The sequence below is a fragment of the Mobula birostris genome, chromosome 20 (assembly GCF_030028105.1).
Source record: "Mobula birostris isolate sMobBir1 chromosome 20, sMobBir1.hap1, whole genome shotgun sequence".
In the NCBI taxonomy this organism is placed as follows: Eukaryota; Metazoa; Chordata; class Chondrichthyes; order Myliobatiformes; family Myliobatidae; genus Mobula; species Mobula birostris.
This window is the reverse complement of record NC_092389.1, coordinates 12,978,349-13,004,600: the sequence shown is the minus strand read 5'-3', so window position 1 is coordinate 13,004,600 and position 26,252 is coordinate 12,978,349. Positions and strand designations below refer to the sequence as shown.

Here is a 26,252-nt window from a genome sequence, read left to right as displayed (position 1 = left end):
CTAATTAGGGCTGCGAACATGGTTTAGATGGCAGAGCTTTGCGGCAGATTATGAGTTGTGCTGCAACCAATCAACAGAGAGAGAGAGTGTAAAAACAGGTACCTTTCCAATTAGGGCTGAAATCATGGTTTAAACGGCAGAGCTTTGCAACAGATTCTCTGAGTTGTGCTGCGACCAATTAATAGCAAGAGTGTGTAAAAATAGCTAATTTTTTCATTAGTCTACGATCATGGTTTAAACGGTAGAGCTTTGCTGTAGATTCTCTGTTATGTGGCGACCAATCAACAGCGAGGGAGTGCGTAAAAACAGCTACATTTTCAATTAGGACTGTGACTGAGGTTTAAACAGCAGATTCACTGAGTTGTGCAGCGACCAATCAACAGAGAGAGAGTGCGTAAAAACAATTACCTTTTCAATTAGGGCTGAAATCATGGTTTAAACGGCAGAGCTTTGCAGCAGATTCTCTGAGTTGTGCTGCGGCCAATTAATAACGAGAGTGCGTAAAAATAGCTAATTTTTCCATTAGTCTACGATCATGGTTTAAACGGCAGAGCTTTGCTGTAGATTCTCTGTTATGTGGCGACCAATCAACAGCGAGAGAGTGCGTAAAAACAGCTACATTTTCAATTAGGGCTGCGATCATGATTTAGATGGCAGAGCTTTGCGGCAGATTACAAATTGTGCTGCGACCAGTCAACAGAGAGAGAGTGCATAAAAACAGTTACTTTTCAATTAGGGCTGAAATCATGGTTTAAACGGCAGAGCTTTGCGGCAGATTCTCTGAGTTCTGCTGCGACCAATTAATAGCGAGAGTGCGTAAAAATAGCTAATTTTTCCATTAGTCTACAATCATGGTTTAAACAGCAGAGCTTTGCTGTAGATTCTCTGAGTTATGTGGCAACCAATCAACAGCGAGGGAGTGCGTAAAACCAGCCACATTTTCAAATAGGACTGCAACCATGGTTTAGATGGCAGAGCTTTGCGGCAGATTACAAGTTGTGCTGCGACCAATCAACAGAGAAAGATTGCGTAAAAACAGCTACCTTTCCAGTTAGGGCTACGACCATGGTTTAGACAGCAGAGTTTTGCGGCAGATTATGAGTTGTGCAGCGACCAATCAACAGAGAGAGAGAGCGTATTAAAACAGCTACATTTTCAATTAGGACTGCAACCATGGTTTAGATGGCAGAGCTTTGCGGCAGATTACAAGTTGTGCTGCGACCAATCAACAGAGCGAGATTGCGTAAAAACAGCTACCTTTCCAATTAGGGCTGCAACCATGGTTTAGATAGCAGAGTTTTGCGGCAGATTTTGAGTTGTACTGTGACCAATCAACAGAGAGGGTGTGTGTAAAAACAGCTACCTTTTCAATTAGGGCTGGGATCATGGTTTAAACGGCACAACTTTGTAGCAGATTCTCTGAGTTGTGCAATGACCAATCAATATAAAGTGTTAAAAGAACTACCTTTTCATTCAGGTCTGCAATCAAGATTTAAAACAGTACAGTTTTGCAGCAGAGTTGTACGGCAACCCAATCAACAGAAAGGGATTCATTAGAAAGGGTGAATAAAACTAATGCAGCCATTCTTTTGAGTGTGCCAGTCTTTAGTGTGTCTTTGGCTCATCAGGCTTAGGCAAGATCAGGTAAAGTACCTAGCAATTGTCTCCTTTTGTTCTCATGTGTTCATTCCTTGTCTGCTAGGACACAATAGTTAGTGAGAATGGCTCTAGTATTTTGTATTGTGTGGGATGTAGGAAGTCTGGGAGACCTCCACTCTCCCAGAGAAACATAGCTGCACCAGGTGCACCAAGCTGCAGCTTCTGCTAGAACATGTATATTAAGGAGCTGGAGTTGCAGGTTGGTGACCTTCAATTCATATGAGAGAATGAGGTGGTGATAGGAGCAACAGGGAGGTGGTCACCCTAAACTGCAGAAGACAGGTAACTGGGTGACTGGCAGGAGGGGAAATGCACAGTCAGTGCAGAGTATACCTGTGGCAGTTCCCCTCAATAATAAGTATATAACTTTAGATACTATTGAGGGGAACAACCTACCAGGAGTGCCACAGTGACTAGGTCTCTGACATACAGTCTGCTGCTGTGGCTCAGAAGAGCAGAGACATGAAGAGGAATGCAGTATTGATAGGAGAATCTTTACTCAGAGGAACAAGTTACAACAGGAGATAGAAAATGCATGCCAAAAGGGCAATGTTAATGGAGGGATTATGCAAGCAGATTGGGAAATTCAGGTTGGTGCTAGATTGAAAGAGGGGGAATTTCCAGAATGCCTCTGAATAAGTAATAAGATGAACTGAATAAGTATTTTGCATGTCTTCAATCTTGAGAAACTGAAAGGTCTGAAGGTAATTAAGTCACCTGGACCAGATGCTTTCCAACCCAAGGTTCTGAAAGAGGTGGCTGAAAAGATCATGGAGGCATTAGTAATGATCCTATAAAAATCACTAGATTCTTGAATGGTTCAGGAAGACTGGAAAATTGCAAATGTTACTCTACTCTTCAAGAAGGGAGAGAGGCTGAAGAAAGGAAATTACTGGCCAGTTAGTCTGAGCTTGGTGATTGGGAAGATGTTAGAATTGATTGTTAAGGATGAGGTCTCAGGGTACTTGGAGGTACATGATAAAACAGGCTGTAGTCAGCATGGTTTCCTCGAGGGAAAATCTTGCCTGACAAATCTGTTGGAATTCTTTGAAGAAATAACAAGCAGGATAGACAAAGCAGAATCAGTTGATGTTGTGTACTTGGATTTTCAGAAGGCCTTTGACAAGGTGCCTCACATGAGACTGCTTAAGTTAAGAGCCCATGGTATTACAGTAAAGATACCAGCATGGATAATGCAGTGGCTGATTGGCAGAAGGCAAAGAGTGGGAACAAAGGGAGCCTTTTCTGACTGGCTGTTCCACAGGGGCCTGTGTTGGGACTGCTTTTTTACATTATATGATGGAATTGACGGCTTTGTTGCAAAGTTTGCAGATGGTATGAAGATAGGTGAAGGGGCAGGTAGTTTTGAGGAAGTAGAGAGACTACAGTGTTGGGAAGTGTATAGTCACTCATTTTGGCAGAAGAAATAAAAGGGTACACTAAATCTGAGGTGCAAAGGGACTTGGAAGTCCTTGTACAGGCAGGCAAATTCATTTCAAGAAGACTCAAATATAAAAGAATGGATTTTATGTAGAGGCTTTATAAAGCACTGGTGAGGCCTCATTTGGGAGTATTGTGAGCAGGTTTGGGCCCCTTACCTTAAAAAGGATGTGCTGACACTGGAGAGGGTTTAAAGGAGGTTTACGAAAATGATTCCAGGATTGAATGGCTTGTCATATGAAGATTGTTTGATGGCTCTAAGCTTGTATTCACTAGAATTCAGAAGAATGAGCGGTGACCTAATGGAAACCTGTCGAATGGTGAAGGGCTTATCAGAGTCGATGTGGAGAGGATGTTTCTTATGGTGGGAGAGTCTAGCACTAGAAGAGACAGCCTGAGAACAGAGGGGCGCTATTTTATAACGGAAATGAGGACGAATTTCTTCAGCCAGAGAATAGTGATACTGTGGAATTCATGTCACAGGCAGCTATGGAGGCCAAGTTTTTTTACCAATATTTAAGGCAGAGTTTGATGGATTCTTGATTGGTCAAGGCTTGAAGGGATACAAGGAGAAGGTACCAGATTGGGGTTGAGGGGAATAATGGATCAGCCATGAAATAGCAGAGCAGACTCAATAGGCCAAATGGCCTAATTCTGCTCCTATATCTTTCGGTCTTGTGGTCTAATATAGCAATTCCTCCATATTACAGTGTGAATGTTGATCTTGCTTTTGTGCTCAACTCCCTAGAGTAGTATCTGAACTCAGTCTTTTAACTGTAGTGGAAAAATTATAAACTGAGCACTGCTTCCACTCATTTATAATGAATGTCATTTTACCTATTATCACAATGTATATTTATCAAGTTGATTCATACTCAAAGATCTAGATAAACAGTAACCTTAAAAACACTGCAGGACTTCATTTAAACAGTGGATCACACAAGTGAGTCATACCTTACTCACTGGCAATATGCCAACCACTAAAAGTATGGGTTTGAATTGCTGTCATAATTACATGCTGCACACTGGCACAATTTTTTCAGCTAATACAAGGGTCAGAATACAGGGAAAAACAATATTTCAACAAAAGATTTAACCATATGAAATACCCTAGAACACCTTCTACATAATATTCAGGGAAGATGGAACAAAATCTGATAAGGTCTGAAATGACTGAGCTGAAGCTAAGGTTCAAAAAAAAAATCATAAAGACTTTTTTTTTAACAGAAGTAAATTTCTGAACGCTATCCTGCACTGTGGAAAAAGGTCAAGGTGTTCATTATTACCTTTCTGACATGATATTTAGTGCAGTCACCTAACTTTTTTCAAAGCAATGAAACAGACTGCAAGTTACTGAACTTGGGGATCTGAGACCGAATGACATTCAGCCTGATGTTGTGAAGTTGATATCACTGCACCAAGCCCATCCATTTCATTGAACAGTGAAAAAACAAAGTAGTGAATAGTTGGAATGCTAATGTATACTCTAAAGCTGTTAAAGAATTTTTTTTTTACTGTAATTAAAGAAATTTTATTTGTGGCTTTAAAATAGATTTGAATTTTTTTTCATTATTTGTCACTGCTTTGATTTTGCAGTTCCTGTTTTCTTTCAGTGTACCGTAAATCAAAATTCTTTATAGTTTTTACGTGATGGCCAGAAAGGGGGAGGGGGGGTCACTGGGGATGTGGTCTGGGTGCCAAGGAGGCAGTAACCCAAAAAAGTTTGAAGCTACTGCCATAAATTATCAAGAATACAAGCCCTTTTCAGCCACTGCTGCCTGAGAAAATTGACTTGCAAAAGAATGTTAAAACTGTGGCCTTTTAATTGACTTTAGATTTTGCCAACATGATTTCAGATAAGCAGGCAGTTCAAAGTTATTACTCACCACCAAAAATATGAACTCAGAATGCCACAATTCCCAACAGCAGCAAGAGCAAAAGTTTAAGCAGAAACACATTATCAAAACTGTGGTGATTTAACCTTGGATCTCAAATCTGTTACTTGATTGTTATAATGAAAATAGGCTTTGATTCATATTGGTGTGAACTATAATGATCAAACAAAACTGGACCAGTGACATTTTGCTACACTTGCAACAATTGGTACATACCCATTAACCAGAGATACAGATGTAGAAAGCGTATTCAAGGAATGACAATGGTTACCTTTCAAAGGCTGTATGGCTAGTAATATAACTGTCCACTCACAAGAGATGATCAAACAAATTCTGAAAAATCCAGATGTGATCATAGCAGTCAAGAGATTCTGTGCAAACTCCAAGAAATCAGCAATTTTTTAATCTTTACATATGTAGTGATGTTGGTGTGAAGGGAGATTGGAAGGGAGATACCACAGAAGTGAAGTGAGCCTTAAAAGGCTAACAGATTACTAGTTTATTTTTGTTTCTCAACAGCAGCAGATCATTCTTTTTCTGTTGTTGTCTTCAGACCTGATATAATCTTTATCAATCTTTTTTTTACATATCAACACTGCACAAAATATTGGTGATTCTGTCGATTTTCACAATATTAGAAATTTAGAATAGTATCTATTTTTGAGCAGGCAATTGGCAGCATGAATTCTACAAGTACTGTTGATGAATGATGACTGTGGCACAGTAGGACTCATGATTCTTGTGCTAATGTGGCAATTTTATAGTAGATAAATAGTTTACAATTCAAAAGCAAGAACCCTGTTGCCTGTATACAATCAATAACCACATTATTAGGTACCCCCTCTGCCTGATAAAGTAGCCACCGAATATGTTTGTGGTCTGCTGCTGTAGCCCATCCACTTCAAAGTTCGGCGTGTTGTGCATTCAGAGATGCTCTTCTACACATCACTGCTGTAACATGTGGTTATTTGAGTTACTGTCGCCTTCATGTCAGCTTGAACCAGCCTGGCCATTTTCCTCTGTCCTCTCTCATTAATGATGTGTTTTCGCCCACAGAACTGCCACTTACTGGATGTTTTTCTCTGTAAACTTGAGACTATTATGCATGAAAATCACAGGAGATCAACAGTTTCAAAGATACTCAAATCACTCTATATGGTACCAACAATCATTCCATGGTGAAAGTCACTTAGATCACATTTCTTCCCCATTCTGATGTTTGGTTTGAACAACAACTGAACCTTTTGACCATGTCTGCATACTTCTTTGCATTGAGTTGCTACCACATGATTGGCCAATTACATATTTGTATTAACGAGGTGTACAGGTGTACCTAATAAAGTGTATGTGCTCAGCTAATAATCTTTACAAGCACAAACAAACATTTACTATGGAGGCATGAATATCAACCTGTTGGGAAAACTATTTCTATCTACACATACTTGGAAGTTACTGAGAGAAAAAAAAAACCTTTTGGAAAAACATTTTGTATTTTATACACTAGAATGAAGAATTGGCATAGTGGCACTGTAGGTCAACCTGGTGCATTACTGCTCCAGCACCCTGGATACAATTCTGAACTACAATACTGTCTCCGTAGAGTCTGCGTGTTCTTCCTCCGTGAAATTCCACCAGGTGCTCTGGGCTCCACCCATATCCCAAAAGACTGATTGTACACAGGCTACTGCAAATTACTCCTAATGTAGGTAGATAGTAGCAGAATCAGGGGCTATCCGTGGAAATTTGAAAAAGAATGTTTTCACAGAAATAACGGGGAGGATCAGATTACTCTGCATGAATTTGATGGGCTGAATGCCCAATGTCATAATTATCAAAAATAAACCATTTTAAGGCTTTTCTTCTCACTCAGCCATCTCATTTCAAAACTTAAACCTTTAATTTTATTCAGTTAAGAGCCTTGTATTTGCATGCCCACTTGGTATCAAATTTCAGCAAAAATCTCAGATGCCTTACCTTCACAAGTGGGCAGTGAGCAACATTATGGGGATAACAAACTGGACCCTGTTCTCATTGGATCCATATACACCTTCCACTGGAGGCAACAGGTAATTTTCAGTAACCGTCCAGTAGCCTTTTTCTTCAACTTTTATTAATCCATGTATGTTAGAGCTAAATGCCACATTCAAACTGATATCCTGATAATTAAACATGCAAGCTTTTGAGCAGAATGATAAAGTGTTTCAGTGCACTTACTATTGAGTTACCAAACGATTAGACATTTCATACTTCGTCACAAAATGATGTACTTGCCTGAAAAAGTCGGGTGAAAATGTCAAATTCAAAAACAGAGATGAAGTCATTACATGTCAGATCAATGGTAGATTTCAAGGCCATAGCCTCCAGACCAGAGGTGATTGGATGAACATCATGCAAGGCTTGTCGAAAAACCTTCCAGTGAATAATCGTCCTGACACAGAGAGAAGACACAGGCAGATCAGTCAGCATACAAATTACCAAATGCAATGGTACAGAACAAAACAGGTTTTTGACAAGCTATAGCTTCAATCCAATGCATCTCCTATTTTCATTTATAAAATTCAATAATGTTAATTGTCCTTTTCAGTGGCACCTGTCAATCCACTTTATGGTTACTTTAGCAACCTATGTGTTTTATATTTATTGAAGGTGCAAGTGCTATTGTAACTACAGTTCCCTACCTTCCAAGGATTACTGAGATTGTAAAGCCACAAAGTAATATATTGGAGGTGCACATGCTACTAACAACAGCAGTTTAAATTAAGAAACTCAAAAGGGACCATGAGAGAAAAGAAATTTGTGGGCTGTTAAATTTCTCATATAAACTTGTTTCAAAGTATATACCACCATTTAGTTCACTATATAAATCCTTAAACATTCAAGTGCAAAGTGGCATTCTCCTTACGGACAATCGCCTTTTCTCTGCGAAAATTATATTTTTTGACAGTAATTTTAATGAAATTCATAGTTCATTATACAAGAAAATTCTTCTTCGGTTGTCCATCGAAATCCGATGACAACGTCCACGTCTTTAACGGTGAGATCTTTGATGACTATACAGTCCTATCCTGGACCCACAAGCTGATGCTGGGTGATCATGGCCTCAATACTCCTGCAGTTGGTCTTTACAGGTATTTCAGTGTGAGGCACCCGCTCACACCAGGTAATTCCCAGGATGCGCTGGAGGCAGCTTATGTGGAAGTGCTCCAAGGACTTTTTGTGACGGCTGTAGGTTACCCAAGCTTCACAGCTATAAAGGAGGGTGGTGACACAGACCGCTTGGTATACGGCGACCTTTGTGGAGGGGCGAAGGCTCCTGTTCTGAAAGACTCTACGCCGAAGTCTCCCAAAGGCAGCTGATGCCTGTTTAATGCGGCTCTGGATGTCGTTGTCAATGCCACTATCCTCAGACAGAATGCTCCCCAGATATTTGAAAGATGGCACTACTGACAGCTTTTCATCACCAACAGTGAAGGCACGTAGAGTGGGTGGGACACTGGTACTCCACTGGCAAACCACTTCTGTCTTGGTGGTATTGACAGTCAGCCCCATCCTGCTGTACGCTCTCACCGCCACAGCAAGGACAGTCTGAAGATCCTCCGGAGTATGGGCCACAACAGCAAAGTCGTCTGCATACTGCAGCTCCAGGACCCACTCTCTACGGAGTTTGGTGGTTGCATGGAGCCTCCTGATGTCAAAGAGGTTGCCATCTAATCTGACGTCCACTGCCACACCGCTGCTGTCTTCAATCTCGTTGTGGAGAAGCTTGGTAACACACAAGAGGAAGATGTTAAAGAGCACTGGCGCTAGTACACACCCCTGCCTCACCCCGTGTGTACAATGAAGGGCTCGGACTCTTGTCTTCCTATGGTCACCCGAGCAGTCATCCCATCCTGAAGCTGGTGGAGGATGTTAACAAATTTATTGGGACAGCCAAACCTAAGGAGGACATCCCATAAGAGCTCTCTTTGCACAGTGTCGAATGCTTTAGAGAGGTCAAAAAAGGCCATAAACAGGTCCTGATGTTGCTCCCGGCACTTTTCCTGAAGCTGCCGAGCTGTGAAGATCATGTTGATCGTGCTCCTGTTCTTCCTAAATCCACACTGCGATTCAGGGCAGCATTGACTTGGTGATGTTGCTAATGAGTCTCTGAAGCATCACCTCAGCCAGGAGCTTTCCAGCAACAGAAAGGAGTGATATGCCCCTACTATTGCCACAGATGGCCTTGTCACCCTTGTTCTTATAAATGACAACGATGTTTGCATTTCTCCATTGCTGTGGGATGTTCTCATCAGTCCAGGCCTGGGTGATGTACTGGTAGAGGGTGCGCATACATATGTAACTTCCGTTCTTCAGTAACTCAGCAGGGATATTGTCAGTGCCAGGGGACTTTTTGTTCTTAAGGGAATGGACAGCTGATAGAACCTCCCGGAAGGTTGGTGGTAGACTAAGGTCATGGATAGGAGGAAGTTCAGGCAGTTCATCCAGGATAGTGGGGTCTGCATCAGAGTCCTGATTAAGCAGGGTGTTAAAGTGCTCAGCCACCTCAGCAAGATGGTATCCTGATTCTTCAGAAGTGTTAAACCATCTGCTGTTTTCAGGGGAGTAACACGTCGATTTATTGGGCCGTAGATGGTTTTGACAGCATTGTAAAAATTATGCACATCATTATTATCACAATAAACCTAAATTCTGGCTTACATTAGAATATCATGATTTTAAAAAAACAGATTAGATTGAAATACAAAGTTGTATTTTCAATTAACATTCAGTCCTGATTTAGCTCATCTTGATGAAGGTACCAACTGCAAAATTACAAATGGAATTTTCCATCTCCAAATTAAGGGCAGAAAATATACACTAATTTACAGCTCTGACCAGCTGACAAGGTCTGCTTGAAATGTGCATATGGGGCAGCAACTAAAATGGCACAGATAGCGTCCATAGCCAACCAACAATCAGTGTCAGTTTACACATAAAATGCAACTTGGGAAAAATATCAGGGGATAACCAATATACATGAAACCAATGCTTTGCTAATGGAGAATAAAGGGCAAAAATATTTTAAATAAAGGATGGCCAAGGCTAAAGTTACAATGGATAAGCAGACATTCACACCAATTAGGTCAGTGGAGTTAACACTGTGCATTATGGATCATCACTGAAATGCACAGCGATGAAACTGGTGCACACTGAAGCCTGCAGATACCAGAGTCACAACAGCATCCTGGGCAGCGGAGATGAAACCAGATGCCACAAAACTCTTCAAAATCATCAACAGGCCTATCAGATAGTTCAAAAATTTAAAATTTTAATGCTTCAAACACACATGTGACAGTACAAGTAATATCATGTACATCTGGTATCTAAAATTCAAAGACTTTTCTTTAAAATAAACATAACAGTTGCAGGTGTGCTTTCTAAGTTGACTTTCTTTGCCTATTCTACACACAAATTACACATCTGTGCAGCATTTTCAACTACTTGACGATCTTATCATGAAACACTTGAACTCTTAGTTTGCAGCAGCAACAGCACTATTGACATGCTGCTAACTTAACACTCTAGCCTGCTAAATTCATGAAGATTTTACTTGAAATTCTGACAGTCAGAATAGCGATTGTAGCACAGGTGAGCAACAGGTCAAGTCCATAACAGCTCTTGTTTCTATCTCTCATCTTATCAGTAGCCCCTCTCATAGTCAATAAAAGCATCCACCTCCAACATTTCTCCAGTCTTCGAGCTGAACCACACATGCAAGGTTCCACTCTTGTCCATTCAATTATTGCTAGAGAATCATTAGCAATATTTTCTGTTCTTGTGTAATTAACTTTAGTCTTCCAAGGATCCATCTGATGCTGTCCCTCCAAGAGAGTGGAAGTTTCTAGATGTGTCTCTCTTCACCCCTCATTAGAATGCCTCTAACTAGTACTACTGCATGAACAGAAATCCAAAAAGAATCATGTAAATGTCTTTGAAATGCTTCAAAAATTCCATTTCCCGGACATCAACTCCAACTGATTCTCTGATAACCCTCCAAACTTATTTGCAATTTTGATATCTTTATATAACCCTAAGATCATCTCCAGGACTGCCTCAGCATCTTTTCTAAGATACAGAAAATAGTACTGGAAAGTAACAAAGATACTTCAATTAAAGTAAAATCTAAAGTGTTAAAGAGCATTCTTACTGTTTTTTTAATACATGTAAAATCATTTGAGAATGTTCCACATTAAATAATGTGTAGCAGTGCAGCTGGTCGCATAATACGAGTCTTAACATGATTCCAATCAACACTGCATATGTCACATATGCTACATCCTTGAAAACAAGCAAAAAGAAAACAAACATTGAAAATAACTGCCTGGCCTCTGTATTCTTTACTTTGGCATGAAGCCTTCCAAGTAAGGTCAACAGATTGCTCTTCCAAATCTTGTCCAACTGGTTGGGGTTCTCCTGAAGACTGTTGTCAAGCTGTAGTGTTTCCGCTTAGCAATGGTCTCCTACACAAATTCCATTCCTTAACCACTGATTTCAACTAAATCCCTGGTCACCATCTACCAGTTTTCAACTTCAGTATCTTATATGACCCTAAGCTGATCCCCAGATGTTTCTGTCCATTGCTATATCTGCTTCAGCCATGCATATTTCCTCTTCTAATTTGGGCTTATATAACCCAGAAGCTTGGTGTATATCGAGTCACCACTGCCTTCTGGTGTCAGTCCAGCATGGCTTCACCTTATTGTCTCTGCAATTCACATAAATGGCAGGTGTTTTGTGATACATCTGTTGTGGGGGGGGGGGGGGTACCCATCTATATTTGCTTGCATCCCAGTACTCTTCCTACATTTTGTTTTTAAATTCCTCCCATCTTGCAGCTGTAACACTATCCCTGATTAGCACTGCACTCCCCCCCACTCCTCTTTTTACCTTTCTCCCTATCCCTTTTGAAACTTCTAAATCCTATAAACTCCGAGAATTGATTTCAACCTCTGGGGATTTGACCACTTTAATATGGATCTATATCTTTAACTTTCTTTTGTGTAAAGAGGAGCAAGATCCAATAAAGGCAAGTGTTAGACCTGGTTAATGAAGTCGTGGGCCAGATCAAAGTTGCAGAGTTGCGTGACACTGAATCTCAAGTGACAAGGTCAAGCAGCACAACAGGGATGATTCCCCCACTGCCCGCATACTCCCAACCCAAATTTTTTATATATAAAAAATATATATGTATGTGTGTGTGTGTGTGTGTGTGTGTGTGTGTGTGTGTGTGTGTATGTATGTATGTATGTATGTGTGTGTGTCTATATATATATATATATAGACACACACACACATATACACAACTGACTGTTGGGTAGGGCCATGTACCCTTTTTGCACTCCTAACTGCTTTAATATCTCACCTATATCCTCTTATAAACTTCTGAAGAACTTATTTGATAACAATTGCCTACATAATTAACAAAACTCTCCCAAATATCTCTCTGCTTTCCGCAGAGATCGCTCCCTACACAACTCCCTCGTCCATTCGTTCCCCCCCCCCCATCCCTCCCTACCGATCTCCCTCCTGGCACTTATCCTTGTAAGCGGAACAAGTGCTACACATGCCCTTACACTTCCTCCCTCACTACCATTCAGGACTCCAGACAGTCCTCCCAGGTGAGGCGACACTTCACCTGTGAGTCGGCTGCGGTGAAATACTGCATCCGGTGCTCCCGGTGCGGCCTTCTATATATCGGCGAGACCCGACGCAGACTGGGAGATCATTTCGCTGAACACTTCTGCTCTGTCCACCAAAGAAAGCAGGATCTCCCAGTGGCCACACATTTTAATTCCACGTCCCATTCCCATTCTGATATGTCTATCCACGGCCTCCTCTACTGTAAAGATGAAGCCACACTCAGGTTGGAGGAACAACAACTTATATTCCGTCTGGGTAGCCTCCAACCTGATGACATGAACACTGACTTCTCTAACTTCCGTTAATGCCCCACCTCCCCCTCGTACCCCATCCATTATTGCCCATCCTCTGGGCTTTCCCCCTCCCCCTTTCTTTCTCCCTAGGCCTCCCGTCCCATGATCCTCTCATATCCCTTTTGCCAATCAACTGTCCAGCTCTTGGCTCCATCCCTCCTCCTCCTGTCTTCTCTTATCATTTTGGATCTCCCACATTCAAATCTCTTACTAGCTGTTCTTTTAGTTAGTCCTGACAAAGGGTCTCGGTTCAAAACGTCGACTGTACCACTTCCTAGAGATGCTGCCTGGCCTGCTGCGTTCACCAGCAACTTTTATGTGTGTTGCTTGAGATTCCAGCATCTGCAGATTTCCTCGTGTTTGCATCAAATATTTCACAACAGTTTGATACCAGCCTAATTATCAAAACCCCAGAAAAATAAGCAACTTTCAGAATCAGAATCAGGTTTAATATTACTGGCATAAGCTGTGAAATTTGATGTTTTGAGTCAGCAGAATAGTAATAACTATAAATTACACAAAGTATATATTTTTTTAAAATGAAAATTTAATTAAAGTAGTGCAAAAAGAGGGGGAAAATAGTGAGGTAGTGTTCATGGGTTGAATGTCCATTCAGAAATCTGATGGCAGAGGGAAAGAAGCTATTCCTAAATTGTTGAGTTGATGTCTTCATGCTCCTATACTTCCTCCTTGATGGAAGCTATGAGAAGAGTGTATGTCCTAGATGATTGGGAGTCCTTAATCTTGGATTCCAGCTTTTTGAGGTATCACCTTTAGGTGCCCTGGATGCTGAGAAGGCTAGTGCCCACGATGGAGCTGACTGAATTCACAACTTTCTGCAGCATTTTCCGATCCTGTGCAAAGACCCCTCCATACTGGGTGGTGAAGCAACCAGTTAGAATGCTGTCTACAGTAACTCTGTAGAAATTTCCAAGTGTCTTTGATGACATACTAATCCTCAATTTTTTTTTATGATTGTATAGCCCAGGAACTAACGGCCGACTATTTGCAAACAACAGGAATTCTGCAGATGCTGGAAATTCAAGCAACACGCATAAAAGTTGCTGGTGAACGCAGCAGGCCAGGCAGCATCTCTAGGAAGAGGTGAGTCCTGACGAAGGGTCTCGGCCTGAAACGTCGACTGCACCTCTTCCTAGAGATGCTGCCTGGCCTGCTGCGTTCACCAGCAACTTTGATGTGGGTTGGCCGACTATTTGGCTGCTTTATGTTGCCTTTGTCACAATTTTTAATACAATGAGGTGAAGGTTACAGTCACTAACCGAAACTGTAACATTGCACATGTAAACTCCAAAGATAAAGGTTACAATATTCCAGAGCTAGTTATAACCATTACTTTTTAGATGACATAATTTTTCTGATTACCCAAATGCACAGGAGGATTAGATAGATCTGTAACAATAAATTTTGTTACATTGTTATCATTGGAACCACCTTGGGCTTCAATAAACTTGAGCAAGGAAACAGTCAAATGACAGAGTGAAGTGATTCCGATTTTGGTAGGATTAAAAACATGGTGTTTAGCTCAGTTGTATATTATGAGCTGCTGAGGCATGACAGCAGTGAAGTGTTTACTCAAGATGAGCTAGGTAAAAGGTAGCATGAAAGTCTGCATGAGTAGAGGGAAGCAACATGAGAGCATATTTTGGAACAGGAGAAATGGGTAGAAAGAAATAAGTGTTTTGATGAAGGCTGAAACAGATGAATGGGACAGGACAGGAAAGGTAGAATTCGTCTGCACTAGATCAACAGCATAAACTAATAAATGACAAAAAAAAGTGTAAAACATGCATCTTCAGTTTGACAATTGAAATATGGGATTTAGTGTATGAATAGTATCTGGATTTGACAAACTACGACAGGAATCTTTAAAATTAAAATGTGGTCAGACCACTTGGTGCTGAACTAGCAGGATGCAAGGCCAATCTCCATGTTGCAGCATGGAGAGCAAGAATTAAGATTTTTGGGGAAAGTAAGTGAAACTGGAGAAAAGCTAAAAATAAAGAGAAATCATCCTAAAATAAATGTTAAGAAACCAAAACATACAATAACCTGAGTTCAAATTCAATAGCAACCTGTCTGCTCATGACAAAATTCATATTCTGCACTCATTATTAATTTGAAACATGACAAAATAGACTGATCCTGTTTAATGGGGAGGGGGGGGGGGAATGTTATGATGCTGAAAATCATACCAAAAGTAGAAATAAATTAAATAACTTACTTTTCTCCATAAGCTTTCCTCCAGAAATCTGCTGCATCTGCTTTTGTGATCCTGAAAGTATCCCCCATGAATATGCCATTTTGGAATATAGCTTTCAGTTCTGCCAACATGTGACTGAATATGAGTGACAGCTTGGTCAAATGTCGTCTGTAATGAGAATAAATACATTCTCTAGACAATTATATTTAAAACCACTTTTTCTTATAAACGATTAAAGGTTAATATGGCAAACTTATTGTTAACATGTAAACAGAAGTTATTAGAATTTCTTTTTAACCTATTGTCCTCTTAATGATAATATGGATTATTTAAAAATGACTTCTAAACAAATACATATATTTGGTTGTTCATCTGACTGATGATTTCATCACAAGAATGTCCAAGCTTCTCTTCACTCATATACACCTTCAGTATCCAGAGAAAGTCAGCAAAATCACATCTTAACCAATTTTAACTTTTTAAATTTAGATGCCGAAGCCTTTTGTAGAATCGCTATCACCAGCACTTCTGAAGCTGGATAACAGCACAGACTAAGCTGTATTGTATCAGAGAGCTTCCTTTACTATTTTGGCCCCACACCAGAATTAGGTTCGCTGTCAGACAGGAAAGTAGTAAAGAGCCAAGAACCAAAGAGGAGGTCAAGCTCATAAGAAATGCTGCAAATGCAGTTATTAACAGCAACCATAGTGGCTAATCAGAGGGAGGAACTTAGATTCATGTTATTACTGTTGAATAAAAAGATTGAAGCAAGAAATATATTTTGATTACTGTCCCATTTCATTATAGTAGTTTTGTCTGCTTACACAAAAATATCCAGTTGTTTAGCTTCAATTTTGATTCCATTTATCTGGATCAACGGCTCTTTAAAAAGTAACTGGTTGTGCACTGTAGAATTAATTTCAAACTTTAAAAAAAACATTAAATGCTGAAAACACTAAGCTGATTTGATTGGACATGTGAAGAGAGAAAACTTCAATGATTCAGGACAACCTAAAGTGATAACATTACCTCTCTTCACAAATAATATTCTTCAGACATGCAGTATTTTGATTTTGAGCTTAATTTGTGTATCTTATACTATTAAACACATTAAAACCAGTGTTTTAGCATAATGGACTTTCTCTCCGATTCTTTTAACAAACTGAACTTTTGGGCAGAATAAAGAATGTACTAAATTTGAATGCCATATTAGGAAGTTACACATTGGAACCGGAAATAAACATTTCAAGCTCACTGAACAATCACAATTTATTCTCATTTTACATTATGCAGATAGATTTCAGCTTGACACAGACATGCAGCTTTGTTATAAAATGAACCCTGAAAGAATAAACAGTGCATATTCAATAAACTGACTGAATCAAACCATCCACAGTCTAGTCACATATCACCAGGAATGACATGCATTGCTTTCTACATATTATCACAGCATAAATAGAACATTCAGAGAAAGGCCTTCCATTGCTGGCCACTGGACGGAGTGTTACTCGTTTTTGTAACATGCTGCTCGTTGCAGTAATTTTAATTTCTTTATGTACCCTGGCTTACACATATCATCTCTTACAACACTGAGCAGAAGTCTTCCCATTTTAGGGGAAATGGATGACTTTACAGATATTATACTATTAGATTCTTTTGTTTGCACAAAAGCTATTTCAGCTGTATAGATATAATAAGATTCCCTTAAGAACAATGATAAATGGGTAACTTCACTGTCGATTAAGCCTAGTGACTGCATCACTATAAATTAAAAGCTTGCTTTTATTCAAAATAACTACATTTTAGAAAATCTGAAAGGAGCAGCTGAGTGACAGCTTGTATCAACAGCCCTTCTGCTGAACATGTGCACTTCTACAACAAGGGCCATTATACGAACAGTACAATCTTGAACAACTTTACCCACTTTGGTCAAAATACCAGGATGAATAAAGAGTACCTGTGCAAACTTAAAAATGAATAAGCATTGACCAGATAAAACACATCAAAGAAAGCCCAAGAAACTGCAGGAATTCATGTACAATCTGGAGGCCCACATGGATACATTCTGAGCTTTGCCTGATTATGTCCATATGCAATGGATTTCATAGTTTTATGGACAATGTGTTCTATCAAAGAGCAAATGACTTTTATTTTTTAAATGGCTTCACAAACCCTCATACTATTCAATATAAAGAATCACAAAGGACAGAAACAGGCTCAAGTACCCACCATTGCCTATCCCACCTTCCAGCATTTAGCGAATAGCTTTCTATTAGGTATGGAATAATTGGTTTATTATTGTCACATGTATCAAGATACAGTTTGTTTTGCCTGCCATCCAGATAGATCAGTCTAAACATGGGCATATTGAGACAATACAAAGAGAAAAGTAGAATACTGTTAGTTACAGAGGAAGTGCAGAGTTATAACATGCAAGGGCCATGAAGAAGTAGATTGAGAGATCAATAGTTCACTATTACAGTACAAGGTCTATTCTAGTGTCTTACAACAGCTTGATAGAAGCTGGTCTTCAGCTTGGTGGTGCAGATTTTCAAGCTATGATATCTTCTGTCCAATGGAAGAGAGGCGAAAGGAAAATGACCAGGATGGGAGGAGTCATTGATTATGTTGGATGCTTTCCCGAGGCAGCAGGAAGTGTAGACAGAGTAAGAGGGGAGGCTAATTTTCATGATAGATTGAGCTGTGTTCACAACTCTTTGCAGTTTCTGTGATTTTGGGCAGAGTAGTTGCTGTGATGCATCCAGGTAGTATACTCTGTGGTGCATCTGTAATAATTGGTCAGGGTCATCAAGATCACATTGAAGTTCTTTAGCCTTCTGAGGAATAAGGGCACCAGTCTGTATTCTTGGTCATGGCACTATGTGGCTGGACCAAGACAAGATAATGGTGATATAACAACAGGAATTCTGCAGATGCTGGAAATTCAAGCAACACACATCAAAGTTGCTGGTGAACGCAGCAGGCCAAGCAGCATCTGTAGGAAGAGGTGCAGTCGACGTTTCAGGCGACGTTTCAGGCCGAGACCCTTCGTCAGGACTAACTGAAGGAAGAGTGAGTAAGAGATTTGAAAGTTGGAGGGGGAGGGGGAGGGGGAGATCCAAAATGATAGGAGAAGACAGGAGGGGGAGGGATAGAGCCAAGAGCTGGACAGGTGATTGGCAAAAGGGGATACGAGAGGATCATGGGACAGGAGGTCCGGGAAGAAAGACAAGGGGGGGGGGGACCCAGAGGATGGGCAAGAGGTATATTCAGAGGGACAGAGGGAGAAAAAAGAGAGTGAGAGATAGAATGTGTGCATATAAATAAGTAACAGATGGGGTACGAGGGGGAGGTGGGGCCTAGCGGAAGTTAGAGAAGTTGATGTTCATGCCATCAGGTTGGAGGCTACCCAGACGGAATATAAGGTGTTGTTCCTCCAACCTGAGTGTGGCTTCATCTTTACAGTAGGGGAGGCCGTGGATAGACATGTCAGAATGGGAATGGGACGTGGAATTAAAATGTGCGGCCACTGGGAGATCCTGCTTTCTCTGGCGGACAGAGCGTAGATGTTCAGCAAAGCGGTCTCCCAGTCTGCGTCGGGTCTCGCCAATATATAAAAGGCCACATCGGGAGCACCGGACACAGTATATCACCCCAGTCGACTCACAGGTGAAGTGTTGCCTCACCTGGAAGGACTGTCTGGGGCCCTGAATGGTGGTAAGGGAGGAAGTGTAAGGTCATGTGTAGCACTTGTTCCACTTACACGGACAAGTGCCAGGAGGGAGATCAGTGGGGAGGGATGGGGGGGACGAATGGACAAGGGAGTTGTGTAGGGAGTGATCCCTGCGGAATGCAGAGAGAGGGGGGGAGGGAAAGATGTGCTTAGTGGTGGGATCCCGTTGGAGGTGGCAGAAGTTACGGAGAATAATATGTTGGACCCGGAGGCTGGTGGGGTGGTAGGTGAGGACCAGGGGAACCCTATTCCTAGTGGGGTGGCGGGAGGATGGAGTGAGAGCAGATGTACGTGAAATGGGGGAGATGCGTTTAAGAGCAGAGTTGATAGTGGCGGAAGGGAAGCCCCTTTCTTTAAAAAAGGAAGACATCTCCCTCGTCCTAGAATGAAAAGCCTCATCCTGAGAGCAGATGCGGCGGAGACGGAGGAATTGCAAGAAGGGGATGGCATTTTTGCAAGAGACAGGGTGAGAAGAGGAATAGTCCAGATAGCTGTGAGAGTCAGTAGGCTTATAGTAGACATCAGTGGATAAGCTGTCTCCAGAGACAGAGACAGAAAGATCTAGAAAGGGGAGGGAGGTGTCAGAAATGGACCAGGTAAACTTGAGGGCAGGGTGAAAGTTGGAGGCAAAGTTAATAAAGTCAACGAGTTCTGCATGCGTGCAGGAAGCAGCGCCAATGCAGTCGTCGATCTAGCGAAGGAAAAGTGGGGGACAGATACCAGAATAGGCACGGAACATAGATTGTTCCACAAACCCAACAAAAAGGCAGGCATAGCTAGGACACATACGGGTGCCCATAGCTACACCTTTAGTTTGGAGGAAGTGGGAGGAGCCAAAGGAGAAATTATTAAGAGTAAGGACTAATTCCGCTAGACGGAGCAGAGTGGTGGTAGAGGGGAACTGATTAGGTCTGGAATCCAAAAAGAAGCATAGAGCTTTGAGACCTTCCTGATGGGGGATGGAAGTATATAAGGACTGGACATCCATGGTGAAAATAAAGCGGTGGGGGCCAGGGAACTTAAAATCATCGAAAAGTTTAAGAGCGTGAGAAGTGTCACGAACATAGGTCGGAAGGGATTGAACAAGGGGTGATAAAACAGTGTCGAGGTATGCAGAAATGAGTTCGGTGGGGCAGGAGCAAGCTGAGACAATAGGTCGGCCAGGACAGGCGGGTTTGTGGATCTTGGGTAGGAGGTAGAAACGGGAAGTGCGGGGTGTGGGAACTATAAGGTTGGTAGCAGTGATGGGAGATCCCCTGAGCGGATAAAGTCGGTGATGGTGTGGGAGACCAATGGTGATATTTATACTTAGAAACTTGAAGCTCCCTTAAGTCAATGATGAAATTCAAAATCATTCTGGCCGCACAGTCATAACTGTATAGGGAGTAAAGCAAGGGGCTAAGGATGCAGCCTTGCTGAGCACCAGTGTTGAGGATAATTGTGGCAAAGGTGCTGCAGCCTATGCTTATGCTTGGGTCAGGATCCAGTTGCAGAGGGAGGTGTAGAGTTCGGAGATAAATTTGTTTGGAGTTATGGCATTGAAGGAGGCGCTCCAGTCAATAAATACAAGCCTCACATGGATGTCTTTGTTATCCAAATGTTCCAGAGATGGGTATAGATGGCATCTGCCATGGACCTATTTCAGTAGTAGGTGCATTGTAGTGGGTCGAGGTTGCGTGGAAGGCTGGAACTGTTCCGTGCCTTGACCGTGAAGCACTTCATGATGATGGATATCAGGGTCACTGGTGGTAGTCATTAGGCACGGCCCCTTAGTTATCTTTGACAGCGGGATGATAGCAGTCTTCTTGAAGCAGGTGGGTGACTTAGAATGGAGTTGGGAGAGGTTAAAGAGGACTTTAAATACTCACACCAGCTGATCCCTTGACAGTTCAAATGTCTGACTGGATAGTTAAATTTTGTGAGTGTCTCTGCCTTCACTATTCTCTCAGGCAAGATTCCAACCATTCTTTGGGTGAAAAATTCTTCCTTAAATCCCCTCAAAACAATGTACCCCATACTTTAAAACCTTTGCCTTCTGGTTTTAGACAATTCTAAGGTGGTGTTACAAAAATATCCATATGTAAATGATAGAGCTGTGATATCAGATTAAAAAGGAAACCTACTGTCATGCAACTACTTTTTCAATATGGAAAACCTAATAAAGCATGACAACTGCTATTTCTAACAATCGGTAAGGTAGGTCAAATTTAGTTTGTAAATTGTGTATTCCAAAGAAACTAAAATTCACCCCAATAATAGAAGCATTAGGACTTATTGAAACTTCGATGTCAACTCGCTAGAAATTTTTTAAAAAGGCATTTTTGCTGTTAGTGTTAAGTTTATAAAATACACATTGAAAAAAAGCAGCAAAGCATTAATGTATAACAGAAGTAATACTAAGTTAGCTGCTGCTTGAAGCGAACATACACCATTTGGCCACACTACCTCCTTTGAGACTTCAACTGTACTCCAACAAGCTTAAAGGCACTGTTAGATGCAGGTATTTCAAGTCACTGTCCAGATTATTGGAACTATTTTATCTAAAGTACAAAGCATATCTTTTATCTCTATCACAATTTCCAGAAGAGAGTCAAAAGAGAATCACTGTAGTCATTTCAACCTGCCAAGCATTTAAAAAGATCTCCTAAATGGTTCCCGACTGAAAGTAAAATTTATCTTGCAGTGATGAGTAGATGCACCTACCAACCAGGAGAATATTTTAACATCTTTAAATCTCGAATTAGAAGATTAACTATATTCCTATTTTCTTCATTTTGTCTGTGCTTAGTACATCATTTCCCATCTTATGTCATGGTCATTTTATTTAACTAGCTATGTCTTTAACTATTTTTTAAGGAAATAACCTTTTTCTGCATCACCTGAGATAATATCATTCACAATTATTTTCCTATATTGCTATGTTTGCATCAGAACGACAATGCCTCCAGGATGGCAGGAGAAACTACACATCTGAAAATTAACAGCATCACCATGGCTTTGAGTTAAATTTATTGTTCATATCTTTTCTCATTGTGAACATGTCCATGGACTATAACAAGGAAGCTATCCTTCAGTGTTGAGTAGAAGAGAATGCATTTTGCATCATAATTTCAGAGCATTCATTGCCTAGTTTAGAGATTTAGCATAAACACAATTGAATTCCACTATAAACATGTAGAATCACTCTCATGCTATACCATCCCTCTGTAACAATCCCAGGCACTCAGTTTCCTTGACCAGCAACCCTTCACTCCCCCGCCCCCCAAAAAAATTAGACTATGCTCGTCAAGCTTTTCCCTTCCTGTTTTCTGTTTCAAGCAATGAACTCACACTGGTTGTGCGGCATATAGTAAAAACAGCAGCATCACTAAGTACACTTATTAATTCAATAATTCAGCATTATTGCAACTTGCATAGAACTACGTACAAGAGTTTAGTATACAAATACCAGCTATTGTCACATGGTTGGCAATTGAGAAATTCACATCACATGCTTCATGAATGAACGGCAGGTGGTTTTGCATCTGTAAAACAAAGTTACTCCCTTGTAAACTTAAAGCAGAAATTGGTATATACAAGCTGTCATAAGAATGGGACACATTTTTAAGAATAGTATCTTAGAGAATAATTCGCCATATCTGATAGTTAATTTAAAAAGGACTCACCTTTTTAAGGTGAGGGTAAATTCTTTCTCCTCTCATCTTAAACCCATTAGCTTTACAGGTGCCCCTACTCTGCAGAAAAACGCCAAATATCTACCTTATGCCCCTCATAATTTTATAAACCTCGAAGCAATCCCTCAGCCTTCTTGGCTCCAAGGAAAACAGACCCAGCCTATCCAATCTCTCTTTATAGCATAAGCCTTCCTGTCCAGACAACACCCTTGAGAGCCCCTTCTGTACACTTTCTAGCTCAATCCCACACAATACTTGGTCCAGTCACATTAACCTTCTGTATAACCAAAGTATAATATTCCAACCCTTGCATTCAATGCCACAGCCAATGAAGATAAGCATACCAAACACACCCTGTTCTTCACCACCATAAGTACCTGTGTTGAATGCAGCCATTTGCCTTTAAATTAAATTCCATCTAACATTCCTTTGCTCACTTTTCCAGTCAATCAATATCCCATGGTAACCTCAGATAACCTGCTTTATTGTCCACTACACCACCAATTTTTTATATCACCTGCAAACCATGCCACCTACATTCCCACCCAAGCTCAGTTAAGAGATGCTGCTTATTAGTGGTAACAATGCGCTTGTCAATGATGGGTGCTCAAAATTTATTTTTAAAAGTTTAAAGTTTGTACTACTTTCAGAGGTTACATGATAACCAATCACTGTGAAATTCAGTCTGCCAAACAAAGGTGGTCAACAAGGTGGCCAAAAGTGTGAAGCTTCAATATTATGATTATCTATGCAGGCCTTTTTGATAAGGACTACAAATATGTGGATTTGTTTGTACAATTCAACTGTAAGTATGCCATTACTTTCACTCAATTTACACCTGGTTTGAAGCAATTATTTTGCTGATGAATAAGCAATCGCATTTCAATAAGCCTTTCAGTCTCAAAGTCAAAACAATGCAGACAGTTTGCTGAAAATCTGAAGCTGCAGACATAAACATACTCAAAAAATGATTTGCTCCAAAAAGGGCAACATTCCAAATTCTGCTCTAGACCTTTACTAAATGATCTGATCTCATCTTTGATGAAAGTAAAGCACAGCAATTGGCTTTTGTGATACATATTTGCCAGTGGCCACCTACACTATTGCTTCAGGTGAGGAACACATTATTTGTTTTTATTTGTTTTAACGTAGCTGAAGGCATCTGAGGCATTGTGCCAAAGCAGATAATAACTTAGAGGAAGAATGGATAGTCTGATATTATAACTAAAATAGCATTTAATTTTGAAAGGGAATAGCACTCGATATTGGGAATTTTACCAAATAACAAGTAATGTTGGAGGCCAGAAGTCTGCAAGTCTGAGGCCAAGGACCAGTGGTCAAAGGCCCGGAGGTGGGCAGGCATGCATGTATGGGAAAGGGGCTTGTTTAGCTATTGTGTTGTTGTTGCTGCTGCTTGTATTGATTTGAACATGGTGGGCATGCTATGTTGACATTGGAATGTGTAGTAACACTTGAAGGCTGCTCCCAGCACATCACTGGGTTGTGCTGGTTGTTAACACAAACGATATATTTCACTGTACATTTCAACGTACATGTGATAATAAATGAATCGGAATCTGAGGCACAAGGGATACCACATTACTCTTAGAAAGAAAAGCATAAAATACACCAGAATAGTTTTCTGAGCCCGAAATTATATAGATGAAGTTCTGGCATGAAAGAGATGCATTTTATTTAATCCAATATAATGAATTCCCATTTTCAAGGCAATCAGAGGCTCAGCTTTGGCCTTGTTCAGGGAAAAAAAAGAAATCAGAGATCATGCAACATCTTCATCCAAGCACTGCATTTCTTAACCCTTCAACACAATTTATTGAATTAAGACCTCAAGCTGCATCAGGAAAGCAGTGTTGAAATTTCATAATGATTAACAATGAGCAAATATTCTACTTGCTATGTTGAACTTCATTTTTACAGCTTAAAGTGAAAATTAAGAAGTGATGTCAATCATTTGGGTTCCAACTGCTATATCACTACTCGCTCAAGAGCAGTATTATTGAAAATACAAAATATCTCATCCATACTTAGTCTTCTCTTTTCATTATGCCTTTAACATATTACAAAGCTTAATGGACCTAGGTACACATTATTGAATAATCTAAACTACAGAAAAAAGAACTTGTCAAGCAGAACATAACCGCATGCAGAGACTAAAAATGCAGAAAGCAGAAATAGGGAAATGTGCCCAGTTCGATAACAAGTAAAGATCGCTACTTTAGTATTCTGTTTCCAAATTGCAGATTAATCCCCAAATCCCCAAGAAGAGGTCTTCAGAAGCTTGAGGAGTACAAAATAGTAATGCTTGCAGCTGCTTTTCTGATTAAGTGTACACACTACAAAAGCTGGCGTTGAAATTCAGTACAGAAATTTCATACGCTTGTCACATCTTAATGCTAAGATGCATAATATGGAAAACACATGCTTTTCATTCCATTTGTTTGTCATGTTCCCAGGGAACTGTAAATCAGGAACCTGAAACTAAATGACAACATTAAACCAACCACAAAGTAGTATTTTCTTATATGGAACAAAGGTAACTGATGTCGACAGGAAATATGTTCCTCAGCAATATATGCATATTCCCTCTCTTTCACAATTCTTTTCCCTTGTCAAACTAGAACTTCCAAATTCCAAAACATAAAGCTAATCAAAAGAAAAACATGGAGCCTGAGAATAACAATGTCTACGTTGTTATTATTTTTAGTGAGGTGTGCACTTATGACTTATACCATTCATGTATTTTTACATAAAACCCATAATTTTTTAAAGAAACAAAGAAACCTTAAATATATTTACAGTATTACTCAAATGTTACTGAAATATTAAATACACAATTGGTTTTCCCACTTATTCTCCAAATGTAAACAATGACAGTTTTTAAATGTCTATCTCTAGTTAGTTTGCCATATAATTTAAATCAAATTACCTATATTGGTTGGAATTAGTATCACATACATGCCAAGTCAAATGTCAAGGCTTCTTCCTCAAAGGATCTCAGTGAATCAGTTAAGATTACTCTGGACATTGGACTATGTTTGCAGGGTTGTTCACCAAGCCTGGAGGTTAGGCCGCAAACATTTCGTCACCAGTCGAGGTGACCAACAAGTCAGACCAATATAAACGCGAGCACTTGGCAGAAACAACACTGATGATGTCACCTCACAAGCAAGAGATTTTCACAGGAAAACAGTTCAAAGGCATTTGCAAGGTCTTTTTGGGGGAAAAAATGTAATATCCTCCCCATATCACAGAAATCCACGACCACTAAAAATGAAGCAGCTCCACACAGGAAAGAAATGAGGTCACAAGTAAACTACAGAAGGAATGAATTTTAGCCCAAGCTACCCACCCTTTTGTTATTGAGCAACTGTGGCAGTGCAGAAATCTGATGATGGAAGGAAAGAAGCTCTCCTTAATATGCTGACTATATGTCTTCAGGCTCCAAAACCTCCTCCCTGATGGCAGTAGTGAGAAGAAGACGCGTCCTGGGTGGTGAGGGTCCTTAACAATGGATGCCACCTTTTTGAAGCAGTAGCTTTTGAAGATTTTCCTGATGCCGAGGAGGCCAGAGCCCATGATGGAGCTGGCTAAGTTTACAACCCTCTGTAGCTTTTTCCGATCCCGTGCAGTGGTCCC

The 26,252-nt window shown here is 40.5% G+C and overlaps 1 protein-coding gene across 1 annotated transcript in view; it reads right to left on the bottom strand.

Annotated features, from left to right (window-relative positions):
* The window catches only part of cbl (Cbl proto-oncogene, E3 ubiquitin protein ligase), a 144,800-nt gene that overhangs the window by 51,432 nt on the left and 67,116 nt on the right, over positions 1-26,252 (bottom strand). The window contains exons 3-4 of the mRNA XM_072238167.1: positions 15,210-15,356; positions 7,266-7,422 (exon numbers count right to left, since the gene is read on the bottom strand). Coding sequence (XP_072094268.1) covers positions 7,266-7,422; positions 15,210-15,356 — 304 coding nt within the window. The remainder of the gene's footprint in view (positions 1-7,265; positions 7,423-15,209; positions 15,357-26,252) is intronic.